General features: G+C 39.4%; 1 protein-coding gene across 6 annotated transcripts in view; it reads left to right on the plus strand.

Annotated features, from left to right (window-relative positions):
* Nucleotides 1-9,837, plus strand: part of FAM210A (family with sequence similarity 210 member A) — a 46,362-nt gene extending 36,525 nt beyond the window's left edge. For 4 of the 6 annotated variants that reach the window (XM_019524866.1, XM_019524856.1, XM_019524872.1 and 1 more), the window contains 3 exons: nucleotides 731-1,201; nucleotides 4,823-4,934; nucleotides 7,670-9,837. In XM_019524866.1, the coding sequence (XP_019380411.1) occupies nucleotides 786-1,201; nucleotides 4,823-4,934; nucleotides 7,670-8,068 (927 nt within the window). In that variant the 5' untranslated portion in view covers nucleotides 731-785 and the 3' untranslated portion in view covers nucleotides 8,069-9,837. The remainder of the gene's footprint in view (nucleotides 1-730; nucleotides 1,202-4,822; nucleotides 4,935-7,669) is intronic. The other 2 variants (XM_019524882.1, XM_019524890.1) reach the window with 2 other exon arrangements.
* Nucleotides 9,838-17,770: the final 7,933 nt, after the last annotated feature.

A 17,770-nucleotide genomic window follows, 5' to 3' on the forward strand; every position in this document is an offset into this window, starting at 1 on the left:
GAGCGGTTCTGCAGAGTTTTTTGACTCCTTGATATCCACGGGTCAAAAAAAAACACACAAAAACCAGAGCAACACATGCTTGGCCAGTGCATGCTGAAAAGCAGAGCCGGGCCACCTGGATCCATGGCAGAATCACTGTGGCGGAAGCCCCCAGGACCCCAGGTAAGGCTGCTGGGGGCAGCCCAGTGCTGGCCTAAGCTTTCCCTACTGCCCCCAGAGCAACTTGCACATGAAAGCGCACATGGCATGAGCATTCCCCAGAAACAAGTAGCTGTGATGCAAGGTGCACTGCTGCTACTTGTGCACAAGGGGGTCAGAGTGGCACTTAGGGAGGGTGTCAGGCTTACCTTGTGGCATGCTTGTCAAAAAGGATGGCCCCCAGGAACCTTAGCACAATCTCACTAAATTTCTCTATGTTTAAACAGAGTAAAAGTATCAAATATAAGCATGGCTATCATTTGCTATTTCCTGTTTAATTGTCACCTTGTAAAGCAGTAGAATTACCATATTTAGTGTTAGGAAAAGGAACTTTAATGACAGATTTATTTCAGAAATGTTAAATGTGCAAGGACTAGTGATTTAACCCTAGCAATTAAGTCACTAACTATTTTAGTATAATGAGTTGTTTTTTTCTATTTCTGTTTGCATGAGATAAATTAAAAATCTTTGGAAATGTAAGAGTTACAGACAGTCTTAAGTAAAAATTCCTTTTCTTGTGTACTTTCCCTAGGAATTGTAGCCAGCTATCACCCTTCATCAAAATTCAAAGGAATTTAATCCAGACCATGTTCCAGCCAGTGCATAGGACATGTTGGGTACTACATCGCACCAATATATACCAGTGCTTAAAAGGAAAACCAGTTTTGCCTTGGACTAGATGCCTTCGAAAACAGTGTCTACATGCATCTGCTGCACTCTTTATTTTAAACAAAAGTAAGCCATTGCGTATGTTCTCATCCCAACCAGAAGATACTCGCCACAAAGAATTAAAGGAAGAAAGTCCTTTGAATCCATCCAGGGATGCACATAAGGGAGGTACTGCAGAACCAAGTTCTTTAGAAGCTGACCCTCTAGAAGACAAATCACTTGGTCTTGTTCAGAGGTTCAAGAAGATTTTAAAACAGTATGGAAAGGTTGTGATTCCAGTGCATGTCTTGACTTACAGCATATGGTTTGGATCCTTTTACTATGCAGCCATGCAGTAAGTTACTCTTTTGTAGAAGGTCAATACTGCTTTAAACTGAGACAAATTCTCATGGGCATAAAAGCATTTCTGTAACAGAGCTCTTTTTACAGGTCAGAAATTACCCCATGTACTGCAGCAGAGAAAGCAGTCTGTTTAATCAAAGCCTAGGATTGATAATGAAAAGGAATATACTTCATATCACTGTTTGTGTATATATACAACTTACTTACTGCAATCTGTGTGTACCAAATACATTCCTTCAAAGTGTAGATAAAGTAATTATCCCAGAATAAGACAAGCTGTTAGGGAGTATGCACACAGTTGTATCTTTCAGCAGCTGCTAATATGGCAAAAATGGTTACTTGTTCTTCCCCTCAGCAATAGTAGGGATGTGTCAGTGATCTGCCCTGCTTTCCTCCTTTGAATGTAAACTGTCCCTCATTTTCAAAGGGCGACACTCCTGCTTTTGGTTCCCCCATATATGCTCTTTCTGTCAGTCACATTTCTTAACTCTTTTCTGCTCTGCTTTTCCATTTGTATGGGTAGAAGAAACTAAGGACGTTTCTTTACCATAGGGCAGCAGTAGGTAACCACTTTCAGCTGTGGGCCAGAATGATCCACACTGGTTTGGAGACAGGCATGAGAGTGGGATGTAGGACTCTGCTGCTGCCACTGTTTGTTTCCCAGGTGGCATGGGGAGAGCACCCAGACCCGGGATTCATCCTCATGGTGGCACAGGGAAAACACCTGCAAAAGGCACCCTCACCTCCGAATGCCCCATGTCTGCAGGCCAGATCCAGCCCGAGGCCGTGGGTTGCTGACCCCTTCTGTAGGCAAATCTTCATTGAAGTCTTAAGTATTTGTGTCTTTGGGAGGGGGTAAGCTATAAAATTTGTAGGTAAAAATAAAAGTACTAACCTCCTTTTCAGTTTGTCTTAGCCATTGTATATACCACATGGGATCTCACCCTTAAAATCAAGGGAATATAGGATGTGGTAGGAAAAAAGGAAGGTTGTTGTACATGTTTTTTCTTGCCATCATTATCTGCTTCCTTCCCCCATTTATCTGACTTCTTTTAATTTGTTTAGATTGCAACACTATGCGTCACATCATTAGAAAGTATAGGGATTGCATGCTTCTCCAGAACCTCTCTCCCCCCCCTTTCCACTTTTCCTTTTGTTTTGGTATAGGGCTTTACTGTGAGACTTTCAAACAAGAATCTGCAGAGGAGTTGCACTGTCTGGCTGCAGTGTCATGCAGAATTGCAAGGCTGGTCATTTTTCTTTGTACATTTTAAAGTGGCTGTTTTTTTCTGTCCTTTGTGGTTGAAGGTTTTCTTTGGGAAGGATACAGGCCCCTATATAATTTTTATACCTCTTCTTGCCTCATCCAGAAAGTACCTGGGACCAACATACATCTCTAGTTTTACTAGTTTCAGCATATTAGGAGAAATGTGAAAAGGCAGTGTCATTTTCTCTCATGGCTTCCAGGAAATTGTTTTTATTCCCTTTATACCTCTGCCATACAAACTGGTGGATGGAGTACAGTGGGGTTTGTTTCTGTTGGTATGTTGTGGTGGTTTACAAAACCACCTTTTATTTAAAATAAAAAAACGACCAAACTTTTAATGAAAAACCTCTTTTATTTTTTTACTTTTTCCTTCATGGAAGCACTGGTTGGTAGCAGATGCTCATACTTCATTGTTCTCTGCTGATGCACTTGAGTTCTAATCTCCTCTGCCCCGGGGGCATCTTTTGTTTTGGCTTATTTAAACATTGAGACTTACTTGAATTTTACCTGTGGGCCAGTCTGGTCATCCTGCTCTCTTTTTTTTGTCTTGAGTGAGCACTGGTGTATCTAGTGATAAAACTAATTTATAACCCTCCATTATATTCAGTCTTTTCTATTTGCATTAGATTTAATGTAACATTGCAAAATCCCACAGTCCTTGTTCTGTTTTGGAGAATGCTCACTGTAATAAACGGTGATTATTCATATCTACTATAGACTCTTATTTTAGATTAAAGAGGGAGCCTTTATTAAGCTGAACTTTTTGGTGAATCCAGGTAAAAGTTTATCTCTAGACTGTGTGTTTCATATTTAATAATAGAAGACGCAAAACAATACAAGTTTGCGGCTGGGCCTTTTGACATCAGAACGTATCACAACACAAGTGTTTGTTTTAGTTACTCTAACCAGCTGGCATAATTGCCCTTTCTAGGAGCTATAGATCCAAATGTCATTCTAAATATAACCCATCCCAGAGTAATAAAGGTCTTGAGCTATTCAAATGTTTTGCTTTGGATGAAGTTAAGTTGATGCCCATGTCTGGGCACTTTAAGCTGAGTACAGTTTAACTAGTTTATTTCAGACATTCTGGTTAGCCATTAAAACCTGTTTGATATCTGTATGCAACTGAAAATGTTTCATTAGAAATGAGCTGGAACAGAGCATCAATTTGTAATCCTAGAAGGACAGCACCCTCTTGAGGTGAAAAGCAGCTTGAATCATGAATAATCATCCCACAGGGCTAAAGTATTCATGTCTGTAGCTATTTAATAAATGACCTATAATTAAAAAAGGATAGTGTCAACCTAATTAGGTTCCTTAGGATTCTAAAGAATTCTTTGTGAGGAATGTTCCCTGGATTTTAATACGAAGTAGATTACGTTGTAGCATAATACTTAATGCTCTCTTTTCTCTAGCAGCAATTCACTAAGTTTTTAAGTAGTACCATATTTATTCATGCTGATGTCATCACAAATAAAGATTGAAATGTTTAAAGTAGCTGAGGAAGATGGAAGACCAAAAGAGTATCACTTTCTTACAAGACATGACTACAGGCTAAAGCAGTAGCTTTAGGCTCCCTCTTACTGGCAGATATTTTGAAAAAGATTTCTGAATATTGACGTATCCAAGCCTTTTGTAACTGAATGCATTTTCCAGCTACAGTATACCAGATATGCAGTATTTTTGTGTCCTAAATAACAAGTGGTCAAGTGGAAGAAAGTGGTGATATGAACTCTCTTCACCCACTTCTTCCAGCCTCAACTGGCAAGGTGCATTGGCTGACATAAGAGCCTCTAGTCTCCTGAACAGAATGTGTGCTTTTTATCTTCCCCACCCCCAGAAAAAGTCATACACTTAAGGCCGGTATTTAAGGGGGAAGTGTGAGATACTGGATCCACACTTTGTGGGATTAACATGAAACAGACATAGGGTTTAATTTTTCTCTGTCCCTCAAGGCAGAACTGGTCCTTAGCACACTCATAAATGGAGCTTTCAGTCTGCATCTGTGCACCTTTGTCTTTGTACAGATATATCTACTTAACTCAGGCTAATTGAGGATATCAGCAAGTTGGCAAAGCAGTAGTTCAACCTAACGGATAATTTATAACTTCCATCTCCGTTAATAATGCAAAGACATTACTGTTTTGTGTACAAAAACAAAGACACTAGAAAACTTATGTTGCTTATATTAAGAAATAGTTTGTTAAATGAAAGTAAATTAATCTTAAAATGTAACTACACCATTAAATGTCATGATGAGGAACAGCGATTTGCAGTTCAGTTTACAAGTGCTAATGAGCTTTTGGAGCTTCATTATATTTACATGTAATTTTTTTTTTTTGATAGAGGCATGAATGTTGTTCCTATCCTAGAAGCTCTTGGCCTGCCAGAAAACATCATAAGCTTTCTGAAAAATTCTGAGACTGGAAATGTACTAACTGCTTATACCTTGTGTAAGGTAAGTATCAGAATTAACAAAAGGGTTCTGAAATTGCCTGGTAAGCTAAACAACGCTTTCAATTTTCTTTAAATTAAAAAGAAGTAAAAATTCTGTCTCTTACTAGTTAGATATGTGTAGATATTGAAAAGCAGAGACTCCCTGTGCCTGAAGAAGGGTGATTGTGCCTGAAAGCTTGCAAAGAACTTTTTTCCAACTACTCAGTTGGTCTAATAAAAGATATCACATCTACCCAAAGAATCTGGCCTGCAATATTCACATAGTACATACACATTTATAAGGGCTTCGTAGTGCTTTTTAAGTATCTCTGTCCATTCCTAAATGGTTCACTTTACTGTTGAGTTAGCTGCCTGTTTTCACTTGTGTGAACCCCCTGAGTAACCCACAGGGTTCAAGTGATGATTTGAAATGCTCTTGAGATTGGGAGGTAGAGATGTAGTTTTCTTCTGTAGGAACCTTTAATTCCCTGTCTCATTATGAGTTGCATTACTTCTTCCACTAGTGTCAAGGGAGTTCATTTTCCAGTTGGCCAAACTGTAAGGATCAGATTTAATTTTTTTTCTAGGTTTACAAGTGCATAATCTGTATGGTGCTTTGAACACACAACACATTATACAAAATATTACTATGTTCATTTCAACAGGTTTCATCTTTTTGTTTCCCACATTTGATTGTTTAATGCAAATATTAAATGAGCCCTTGGAGCAGGGAACTGGACCCAGGCCTCCATTCCCCAGCTGAGTACCCTAATCATTGGGTGACAGTCATGCTTCCTTTCTGTGGTCCGGTGAATCTAAATTTTTTTTTTTTTGTCGAGCAGTGTACAACCTCATGATTATAAGGGCAATCTCTTGGGAAGTGAATCCTCCTGAGGCAGACATGGAAATCTAGTCTCCCATATCCTAGGTGGATGGGTAGAAAGAGCAGCAACAGCATCTTCCAGTATTCGTAAATTAAGGTAGCTGTGGCCCCTGGCTTTTTGTGGCACTTGCGGTTCTAGATGGGTGTCAAATGTGATCTAAGCACGTCTACTGGTTTGGGCCTCAGGGATTCAGATGAAGGAATGCTTCTTGTGTGGATTCTGAATGAACTTAGGTGGTGAGATTGAAGACTGAACAGCTCAGCAAATAAGCAAAGGAGTTTTTAGACATGTGCAGCACCAGAACTTTGGGTACCTAGAAAAATTTACTTGCAAAAATGTAGGTGTCTAAGCAGACAGCTTTTGAGAATCTGTTTTAGGACCATAAATTCCACTATGCCCTACTTTTAGGTGTCACTGTCTTTTACTGGATCTGGGCCCTATCTACTCCAGTTCTGTCAGGACTTGGACAGTTGCAGATGTGCTCAGAGATGGATATTTAGACACTAAGAAACTTTCCTTATGGAAATTTAGAGGCCTCTGCATTATAGGAAGTTGGGAGTGGATTAAAAGTATCTGTGTTTTAGACTTAAATGTCTGCATAAGTAACACTTGGAGATCTGGCTCTTCTTTTGTTACTGGGAACAGGTAACTGTCCTGTATATGACCCATTATGACTGTTTTGTTTCTGTGGGCTTGTTTGTTTAATTCCAAAGCACTGACTGATCTATTGGATAGATGCCTGCCCTTTAAAACTTCTGTTAAGTACTGTTTTCCTGTAAGGAGCTATTAAGCAAAATGAGAAACTATTCTAAGGTAAGACAGATGTAGGGAGCATTTATAAATAGCTAGGAACAGCCAAACCATCAGCCCTCAATTAAATAGAAATTAGTGCATGTCCTCCCACTTTTATTTCATGATGATATATCATTATATGGAGAACGGAGCTAGGAACAAAGATTTAAGTGGGAGAAGAAGAAAAGGATTACAAAGGATGAGAGATGAGACAGGACAGGCTTAGTCTATACTACAGAGCTGTGTGGAAGAACTTCTTAAAGCTTCTCTGCAGCAGAATCTTCCACTCTGTCAGCAGAGTTATTCCTGCTCTACCAAGGAGATACTTCGAGGCCTCCAGCTTCAGTCGACTTAACAGCTGGCCCCTTCCCAGAGTGCACTCCCATCCATGCCCTGGGAACACAGCTGCTGAGCGGAGCTGCCAGAAGTGCCTGGGTGAGCATCTCAGCCATAGCTACCATGGCAGCTGCTGATGGAAGCAGCTGAGAAGCACAGCCAGCATCCAAAGCTTATGCAGGGCTCATTTAAGACTTGTGTTCATGAGAGGGAGAAAAAGTGGTTTAACCAGACAGTAACTAGTAGGTGGTAGAATCCTTGTTAGCTGATGTGTAATAGTGACTACAGGTACATTCACTTGAGTTGCATTTCTTAGAAGTTTGTATTGTCTTTGAAAAATTCTTCAGTGCAGCCCCCCAGGATGCTCCTGAAGTGAACATCCATTCACTTCAGGAGCAAAATAATGTGTTCCAGTTGTATGATATGATTTAAGGACTAGATAGAAAAACAGAGTAGAACTCTAACTGATTTCAGCTCTTAACCTTTAACCACCGAGTAATTGTACAAACAGTTGTTGCTGCTCCTCCCCACCATGTTTATAAGAGCAGACATGTTTTGTGTCTACACACACCTAAAGAATACTTGTTAAAACTTACCCTTCAGGGACCCTTCCTGGAGAAGATGTATGTATTTAAGTGGAATTAGTCAAAATAATCTTTTTGCAAACTTGAGAATGTCCTGGGCGATATCCTCTCACAATTATGTATAATATGGATACAATTTTTTTTTGGTATCTTCCTTTAAGATTGCATCTCCTGCCAGATACATCGTGACTTTGGGAGGAACGTCCATTACTATCAAGTATCTTCGCAAGCACGGCTACCTGTCCAGACCACCTCCAGTAAAGGGATACCTGCACGACAGGATGGAAGAAACAAAAGAGCTTCTCTCAGGGAAGATGGAGGAAACCAAGGATAAAATAACAGAGAAAATGGAGGAAACCAGGGATAAAATAACAGAAAAAATGGAGGAAACCAAGGGTAAAATAACAGGGAAAATGGAGGAAACCAAGGATAAAATAACGGAGAAAATGGAGGAAACCAAGGATAAAATAACAGAGAAAATGGAGGAAACCAAGGATAAAATAACAGAGAAAATACAAGAAACCAAAGAAAAAGTTTCATTTAAAAAAAGAAACGAATAGGCAGGTGCTCTAACTTGTTTGTCTAAAACTTGCACACTTTAACCCTATGGAGAGTCTGCATGTAAAGAAGCATGTATCCTCCTGATCTTTGGATGCTTAGAGAATATCATGTTTTAAGGGTTAAATACTTTTGTAAACTGTTCAAGGCTAGAGTTAACTTTAAAAAGTCCAAGAAGATGAAAATGAAACCAGTTTTAGAAATTTTGTGTAGTGTAGTGGTCACGGCTTCTAAATCAAGATACTTCTCCAAGATCCACAATATTATTTTGTTCTTATCTTAGGTAGGGACCATAATTTTGTCACTGAGTCCTCTAGTCTACAAGAGGAAAGATTTATCTTCCAAAGAAACCTTATAGCTTGGTTTTCAGCTATAGATATGCATTGAAGTCTCTGTAACCCCTGTTGTCTCTTAACTTTGAGGCAAACTATTATCTGTTATGCTGCAAATGAATGAGCTATTCATCCACAGGTGTAAACTGCTATCGCAGCTTTGGTTTCAGTTAAGCTCTGACAAGTTACAAGTTAAGGATCTGGGCCCTTGTTTTAAAAAATTGTCTTCAGATTTTCAGAAGTCTTTCCTCTGAAAAGCGATAGTAAGATGTGTTCATCACAACTGCCACATGTTTAGTTATATTCTGTTTTTTATATGAAGTTGAATTAAAATTGAGAATGTCATAGAATAACTGAATAAAATGGACTAATTATACCTGTATACTAGCTAAATCAAAGCATCTTTTCTTTTATAATTATGCAGTCACTTTAGAGATGTGTTCAGCTTCACAGTTGCTTCACGACAATAAAATTAAGTTGAAGAGGGATAAGTCCTCACCTACTATTGGAGTATTGACAAGATGGTTTTTAAGAAACATTTTGCTGGATTTTGAGGCAGACCCATGTGTTGTTCACCTTGCACAAGGATACCACTGATTTACCACTATATGACAGTTTGCATGTGTAGAATGAGTAGGATTCTAATGACAGTAAACCCTGAATCTGCCATGCTGTCCCCTTGGTTTTTGATTAACCTGAAAGGCTAGGTTTTAATTCACACTTCAGTAGTTGATCTAAATACTGTTCCATCATAGAAAGACTAAGGCTGAAGCCATATGCCATCTTGCTACAAAGATACACTCATTTAGTGTTAGCCCGCAAGCAAGAAAGGAAATGGCTTTTTGGTTTATATTAGGCATCTATGTCATTTCTATTACAAATATAATTTCTCAGCCAGATGTCTGTTGCCTCTGCATATTTCACAAAAGATTTTCATTAAAGAAAGGCAAAGGAATTAGCAGGATATACTGACTGTGGGGTCAGAGTAAGAGTTTCTGATTCTGACTCCATTATCAGTTCTGCCTGATTTGTTCTCTGGTGTTGATAGTGTCACTTAAAGCTTGATTTATTGACATCAGTTATTGAGCTTCCACTAGCTTAATGACTCGAGATCAGCCCTTCAACTGCCCTGCCTCAGTTTTACCATCTGTTAAATAGTGACTCATAGATATAAAGCTTCTTACCCCACAAGGGGTGTTGTGAGGCATGATCGGGGGGGGGGTTGCCCTGTTGATATCAAATGCCATGGCCCCAGTAAGTGGTATTAAATGTTTGGGTCTTTTTGACAATGTTGCTGAATGGGTGCTAGAACTGTAGGGTGTTTTTGAAATAACTAATTTTGATCTTTCACTTGCATATGTAAAAACCAAGTTCAAACTTAGTTTAGCAACAGTCGTATACTAGCAGTTGGTAATAGAACAGTATGTGTCCTTACTGTTTTTTGGTTTTTAACCTTCATCTGTTTGTTTCACTCTTGACTAGAGCTTTGTGTTAAGGTAAGTCTTCACAGCATGATTGACCTAGGCTCTCATTTGGCTATTGCCCTTAATTTGGCTTCACTTCTCTTCACACAAACACAAACCTCTTGCCAAAATGTAGTGCTGCTTTCAGCTTCACTTAGGTTAACCTTTCCTGGGATGTCAGGTAAAGGCTCAGAGACTTCCAGTAAGTCTATCAATCTGCCCACTATGAAGTGACGATGTATGCTAAACCACTAGACTGCTCCTGTTCCTCCGCTGCCTTCCCACAATTCTCTGTGTATACCCAGAAGGACAAACATGTTCTCCCACAATCACTAGGGGGGAATTATAGGGTTTCATCTTACTGTGGCACAAAACTTCTCCCTCTGCCCAAGACCATGAACTTACCACACCTAGCAGTGGCACCTTCATACACTACTGCCAACCCAGAAGTCATGGAACTGTATCTGGGTAGCACCAAGCTATTTGAAACTTCACTTAAGTACTGCATTATTGTTCAGTATTTTCTAGAATGGCATGTAGCTATGGCTACACTGGTTCATATGCGCTACCTCCTGAATGGGAACAATGTGAAGGGCATGACTGCCAGGCACAGTATGTTTGTAGTCTAGACATGGCAGAACTTACATCTACCTTTACAGACGGGCTGCTAACATGCAGGATAGGGTAATCCAGTTGGAATTGCCTGAGTTACCTGCATTAAAGACATAATTGGACACATAACCTGGAAAGCAGTGGGAGTTCAGGAGCATAGCATTTCTGAAAAATCAGACTTTTTTTAATTATTCTTCACACTAGACAACCATGTTTGAAATAGTGGCCTAACATTTTTAAAATGTTGCTCTGGGGAAACGAAAGGCGGTAAGAACAGTAACATCAGTAAAACATAGGGTGGTCCCTAAAGGAAAACATTTTTAGTTGCCAATTACATAAAATTATGTTATTGTATGTGGTTGACTCTAATTGGTAGAAGGTTAAGTAAAGTACTGGTACAAGTAACCTCGACTGTGTTATACATTTTCTTTATCTTAGGACAAAGATAAAGCCATGTCTCCTGTTTTGTTTTACTTTCAGTGCTGCTGCAGTAGCTGTTGTTTTTAGCCATAGCTCAGTTTATATGTATCCAATATTCTTTTGCCTGACGTGATCTTATGTCTCTGCTGTTATTGAAAACTGAAAGTGAAATTATAGATATCATTGGGCTAAAGAATTCATGTAACTTCTTTTAAAAATTTCTCAAGCTTGTTTCCTCTTGTATTTGGAGAATTAAATCAGATTTTTTATCTGCTTTTTTTATACAACCAACACCCCTTTTTTTCTCATTGGTAACTCCCTTCTCCCAAACATGTACGTTACAGAAATGAAAGTGCAGTTTCAGAGGGAGCTTCCAGTGTTTGATGGTTGTTAAGTTTAAAAAATTTAAATGATTTAAACATTAACTCTTCAACAAAGGAGTATCTTGTCCTCCTCCATTTTCTCTAGCACAGTCTAACTGTTGCAGCCAACGATTTTTGTTCAAACAAAGTTATTCAGTTCATAAACATCCAAAGGAACTTTCTTTGTATGAAATGTTCACAACTAAGCCCTGTACATATCAGCTGACTGCCCCTTAAAGCTGTGTTTAGCTACATTTTGTTGCACGAGAACATGGTTGTGAAAGCCAATATATTGCTTCTCATGACTTGACAGTCCTGTTTCACAATCAGTCAAACCATGATCTTGCCATAATTGATCACAGCCATGCTACCCACAACTCCTTGTCTAAAATAACAGCAAAGCTGAGGTCAGTTTCTTGCAACTAGTTCAGCTCGTCCCAGTTTTCCGCAAACCATCAGATTTTGTGGTTAAAGCAAGGCCTTTGTACCATCCATGTTTTAATGCAGAGGGTAATCATTAAAACTAGAGTTCAGAATAAGGACTGGTCCGCACGGGCAACATTCAAGTGTGTTAGTTTTATATTTTTGAGAATCCCTCCTTTCTGCGTATAGAAAAATAAATAGTATCAAGACAAGGTTGGTTGAGGGGAGAAAAATCTCACCTGTAACGCACTTATGTCTAAAAACAAATAGTACCATATTTACTCAAATAGAAGATAACCCTGATTATAAGATGACCCCCCCACACCAAGTAATTAGATTCTGTATATGGAAAATGTATACATTTGTTACAATTTTCTGGGTATAGAGTCTAATTATTGGTGGCTTGCCCAACAGGGGCCATGTGTTTTAGTCTTGCTCAGTGTCGGCTGTAGTTAATCAACTTTATAGTTGGCTTCCATTGCTGAGCCACACACTGCTTTTGGCAGCAGTTTAATGTTAGACAGTACTTAGCAAGATTTCCTTGTATGTGATCGATTATAAGCCAAGGGCTGTTTTTTCTCCATGCTGGGGGGAGAGGAAGGGGGGCAGAGGGGAAACCTCATCTTGTATTTGAATATATACAGTATCTTTAGTGATGAGCTATGTAGAAATATGTTAGAGATGTATTTTGCTTTTGATGCTGTATTTGGATTGTAAACAATGTTGAGTAGCTCAGCACTACAGTTAGTGTTGCATCAGTGAAAGATTGTGTAGAACGCTACAGCCATTTTATAAAAGGCCGTTGATGGTTCTTGTACAAAATCTTGACTTTCAATCAAACTGGCAGGTGTGTCTGGCTTCTTTGAATATGCCATTTTATTTTTCTTGCTTTAGTCCTTTAAAGTTTCATTGTCCAGATTATTTCTCATTTACATGCATACTTAAAAGACCGTAGAATCACAATAACGTGTCTTCGGTTTGGTAGACATCACCCAAGCATTCTTTCTTTCAGTGACTTTTCTGTCCAGTTTGCTCAGTATTCTAGTTAAAACAAGTTTTCTTATTGTGTCTCCTTTGGCATTCAGCTTAGAAAATCAAACTGCATTCTTCCTTTTACATCATTTACCATCAGCAGCAATAATAATTAGAGAATCATAATTATCCCCTGGCAATTATGTGGCTATTTTGATGCGGCTGATCTTCTAAGTAGAAAGAATGCATCTTGATTTTGTAAGCTGCAGGGCAACATGTAAGATTAAGTTTGTTTTCTCTTCCCATGAATTGATTGGACAATCATAGAGAGGGAACATATAGAGAGGCAACACAATCATTCTTACAAGCAGGAATGAAATCTGAAATGGATCAGTATAAAAACTCTTTCCATAGTTTGTTTTAGCCATAATCTGTTTTGGTCATGAAAAGCTCTATCTAGCAGGTCCTGCAAGCAACTTAAGGACATTAGTCAAAAAGTGAGATCCAAAACCTGTTTGGCGGTTGCTGCTGCTGAATCCCAGAGGTCTGAACTCCATAGATACTTCACCTTTGGACCTTAGGAAGCCTTAATCACTTACTATTCAACTTTCATGTCCCATTTAGGCAGAGATCCTAGTCATTTTATGGCTGATAAGAGTCCTTTGAAAAGTCCTAAGTCAGGAGTTTTCAGAGCAGGACTAACACACTTGGACAGAGTCCATATGAAATGCAAGGGTGAATACAGCTTTCTTTTAAGAGCTGGCAGCTGTTATGAGTGTTCACTACTTAGGTAGCAACTTTAAATGTTTGAGCACTGGCTCAGAACATGAGAGAATCAAGTTAAATCTTTCTCAGCCTGTGAGACACCAGACTCCATTATAAGTGCCTTGACCACTGTCCTATAGGCAAGCCCAGTACTTCCTACCCCTCTTGATTTAGGGCCTGCCTCCAACAGGTGTGCATTTTTCTTAAAACATTAACAAGAGTAAATACTATTGCCTTGCTGTTACTGTTTTAATTCTTAAGGAGAAATCTTTAAGCAGCGTTGTAAGGAGAAAAGCTAAGTCCCAGTTAGGCAGGAGTAGGATGGTTTGCTGTTTGAGGTGCACTAGTTTAGTGAATACGTGCAAATTAAGATAGGCCAAAACTGTACCCAAATAAATACACTTCTCGTAGGAAGTACCTTATTCAGCTGGCTTCTCTTAGCTCCCCTTTTTGGCAGAGAAGTGATCCAGCTATAACAGAGAAGTGATCTGAGTAATGCCTAGCCCTTGGCTAGAAGTAGAAGACACAGATTGAAACCCCCTTTGGGTACAGTATGAGCACAAAAGCTGGGTTTCCAAGATCCTAGGTGAAGTGTCCTAACCACTAGGCTACCAGTGTCAAAAAGTGGGAAAGCTTCTATTTCCTTCTCTCATTGGAGGGGGTGAAGATGGGGGAGGAGCTAAAAACAAAAAAAAAAAAAAATCAATGCAAACAGCCTGACATTGTTTATGCAGAAATACCGCTTACCTGTCTAACAGTGAAATTGGATTTGTGCTGTTGGATTTGGCTACAGTTGCCTAAGATGCTGCATTTATGCAATTTGCATGAATGTACAGCCTATGTGCCTGCTGCCCATGCAGTCTGTACATAAATAAGTAAAATTGATGATGCGTACACAGTAAATGATGGATGCACTGTTCACTCGCACGCAAAGTTCTACCACCAATGGGCACCTTGTGTCTTCTGCATGACTGTCAGATGGCGGATTTTAATATTCCTAATAACAGCTCTCTGCCAGCGCATAATTTTGCATTAGAACTAAGATGTTTCTGTCCCTTAACATATGGCTATAGATAGCATGCATATTTTCTTATTTGTACACGGAGTGCAGACTGAATAGAATAGAACTTGGAACATGATTTTTTTTTTTGGCTCTTTCAGTGCCCTATGTAGTCATCACTCATCTATATGATTCTTAATATGTACCAGTGCATCATTCTCCAAAACTTCAGCTGCTGCACGTCATCTAATTTGCATCATTGACTATTAAAAACAAGTATTTTTAAGGAGTAGCGTAACAGCCCCAGCCTTGACTTGTAGAATACATGGACCAAAGTAACCAGATGCACTCTGTAATGAGTACACAAGGCCTTAAGGTTATCCTGTCACAACTTTGTTTGTAGGGGAGGGAGGGAGGGAAGCACAGAAAGTCACACCCATCCATGTTCCTTGAGGGCTGTAGGGGAGCAGCCCTTACAATGCAGCCCATTGTCACAGGGTAGGCATCCTCTACCCCATGAACACACTTTGCTGCTGATCCAGCCCATGTTCTCCTCGAACATCCAACTAGTCACCTTTTAAAGGGTGTCAAGACTTACATGACTGATGCTTTGACCACCAAGTAAAGCAAATGGGACACACCTGAATCAGGTAGTTCGGAAACACAGTGATATAATCACACATGGACACGTGAATGGATCCCTATATGTGAAACAAGCTTGGGTGACATCCTTATCACTCTGAAAAGAAAACTAGGTTTCTTTTTCCCCAAGATCTTCCTGCTGTGTATGGTTAAATGTAGGTCAAGCTGTCTGAGTCCATGTCTAGCATACTCAGAGCTAGATTAAACCAAAATATTCCACCCCCTGCACTGTCAGTCACAGTGGTGTCTGTTGACATTAAATTAGTATGGAGTGATCTGGAGCTGGCATCCCAGAAAGCTTCTGCAGCTTCAGGATGGAAACTTGGCCTTCACTGAGAAAAATATGATTTTTTTTCTCACTCAGGAAATGGCTCCCCACTGGCTGCTTTGCTTAATCCCATTGGAATGCACCGCACAAGAGAGAAAACAGTGCAGTACAGGGCAGCAGCAGAACCAGTGGCCATTTTTGTTAAAAGGAAGCAAGGAGAGATTATGTCCATCAGGTGCCAAGCATGAAAACCTGTACCATTCACAACCCACATTTCTCTTCCACCATCCTCCCTTTTTAAAAGAGGCATCAAGCTGCCCCATTTTATGCATAGCAAGTGCCTCCCTTTGGCTATGGTCTTGTTGATCTTCAGCCGGGCGACATTGCAGGGTGGCAGCAGAGCTACGGCCCTGAGGAGAGATGCAGCACACAATGGCAGAAGGGGTTTTCTGGATGACCAAAGCCAAACCAACAGAAACCCTCTTCTCTTGACATAGTTGCATACAAAGCAGAGGTTTTGCTGACTAAGGGATTGTGATCTTCTCACATCCCTAAGTAATACACCTATTCCATCAGCAACCTTGTAAACAGGAAAAAAAAAAACCTAGGCATCCATGGGTACAGTTCATGTAGTCTGTGTACTTAAAATGGACATACTGTCATTTGGCCACCAGTCTAGAAAATAAATAGTGTTTAAGGGTTAATTTAATCTAATGAAATGACATCATGCAGAAGTTGATACCAACAAGGGCTCAAGGTCTTTAAAATAGCACAAGATGAACACAACAAAACAGGGACATCTGAAAAAGTACAAATAAGCTTAGTATTACAAAAGGATTCTCCAGTAAGGGTTTTAAAATGTGCATTTTAATTAGAACTCATTTAAGGCACAACAGATCAAAACAGTGATAATGAGAGCAACCTAATTAATTTTTGTCTAAGTAAGGAAGGCTCATTATAAACTGAACTTTGGAAGAAAAGGATTTGGAATGTAAAAAATGTGGTGTTTATAATGAGGATCAATACAATTGGGAGCCTTAAGGCAAGACCTGGAGGTTTTACAAGACTACAGCAGATACTGTATTAATCTTTCAACAGGCAAAACCCCTGCTGAGCTGAGATATCCCGTATATAGTTGGTTCTGGGTAGCAATCACTGGCAAAGATATTAAAACACAATCAAACAGAATGGCATATTATCAAACAAATATAATCACAGTTAAAACCAGATTCAGAGAAAGATGAAAGCAGCCTCCAAAAATGCAGTTTCCTGGGAGAACTGGCTTCAGTTGGCACAGGAGGAGCTAAAGCTTCCAGATTTGGAGCACTTTGAAAAAATGAGGCAGTATCTTATTTTCATCAGATGCATCCTTGAATTGAAGCTGTCAGAATGGAATCAAAATGCTGGTAGGCAAAGCCCTGAGGGAACAAGAACTGGTGCTAATTGGCTTTTTGCTTTAGAATAAGCATAGTCTCAAGATTTACATAATCAAGCTACTTGAAAAGCATGACAACACAAGGTGGCAAATGTATCAACCCACTCGCTGCTTTGATTCAGAACAGTATTCAAAATCCAAAATCAAGTGGCACCTCAGAGACCAACCTGTTCTCCCCAGGAACGGAGAAAGAGAAATCCAAATTGAAGTTAGCACTCTCTGAGGAGCCTTTGAAGCACCGCAATTCAGCAGTGGAGAGATCAGACTCCAGCAAGTTCAAATCAAAATGTAAAAAGCAAATTTGTTACATCCCCAATAATGATGTGAAATTAAAGATTGCCATGTAAGATGCCTACCCTGATACCAGGTACACAGGAAGGAACATAGATCTGGGGGGATTCTTTATAATTGTTAGGCACCTTAGAAATACTGCTAATGGACACGTTTTGGTCTGTCTTGCTAAGATTTGCCTCACATTACCACTGATGGATGAATTTTACTGGATCATCTTGTTGGATCTTTTCTGAGTTATGTAGTTCTTCTTCCTCCACATTCCCATGTTGTGCAAGATTGATCTAACTTTAGCCAATGGACACAAGGCGGCAGTATTTTTTCAGACTTTGTGAACCGTATACCATAACTTAGCTTTTGAATATCAGTTTAAGGGTTTAGGAAAGGTAGTCTTTTACTATATTATTGATTCCAGTGTCATGCTCCAAACAACACCTAAACCTTCATATGAGGTCCTCACCTAAAGAGTTTTTGGAGAGTTGAAATTAGGAGATTACCTATCCTCATCATAAATTTCCTTTCAGTACCTCACCTATTCATCTTTAAAGGCACAACTCATTCTGCTCTTTAAGATTTCCTAATAGTCAGGAATGAAACCTATTTGTTTATTACAGTAGCCATTAACAAGACAATGAAGGGGAAAAGATGGATCCATGTTGGTTGATCAAAGGCAGCCTTACTGGTTATTTTTTAATCGGTCCCTTTTCACTTTGAAGCTT

The sequence above is a fragment of the Gavialis gangeticus genome, unplaced genomic scaffold (genome assembly GCF_001723915.1).
Source record: "Gavialis gangeticus isolate Ggan-Ray unplaced genomic scaffold, GavGan_comp1, whole genome shotgun sequence".
NCBI lineage: Eukaryota > Metazoa > Chordata > Crocodylia > Gavialidae > Gavialis > Gavialis gangeticus.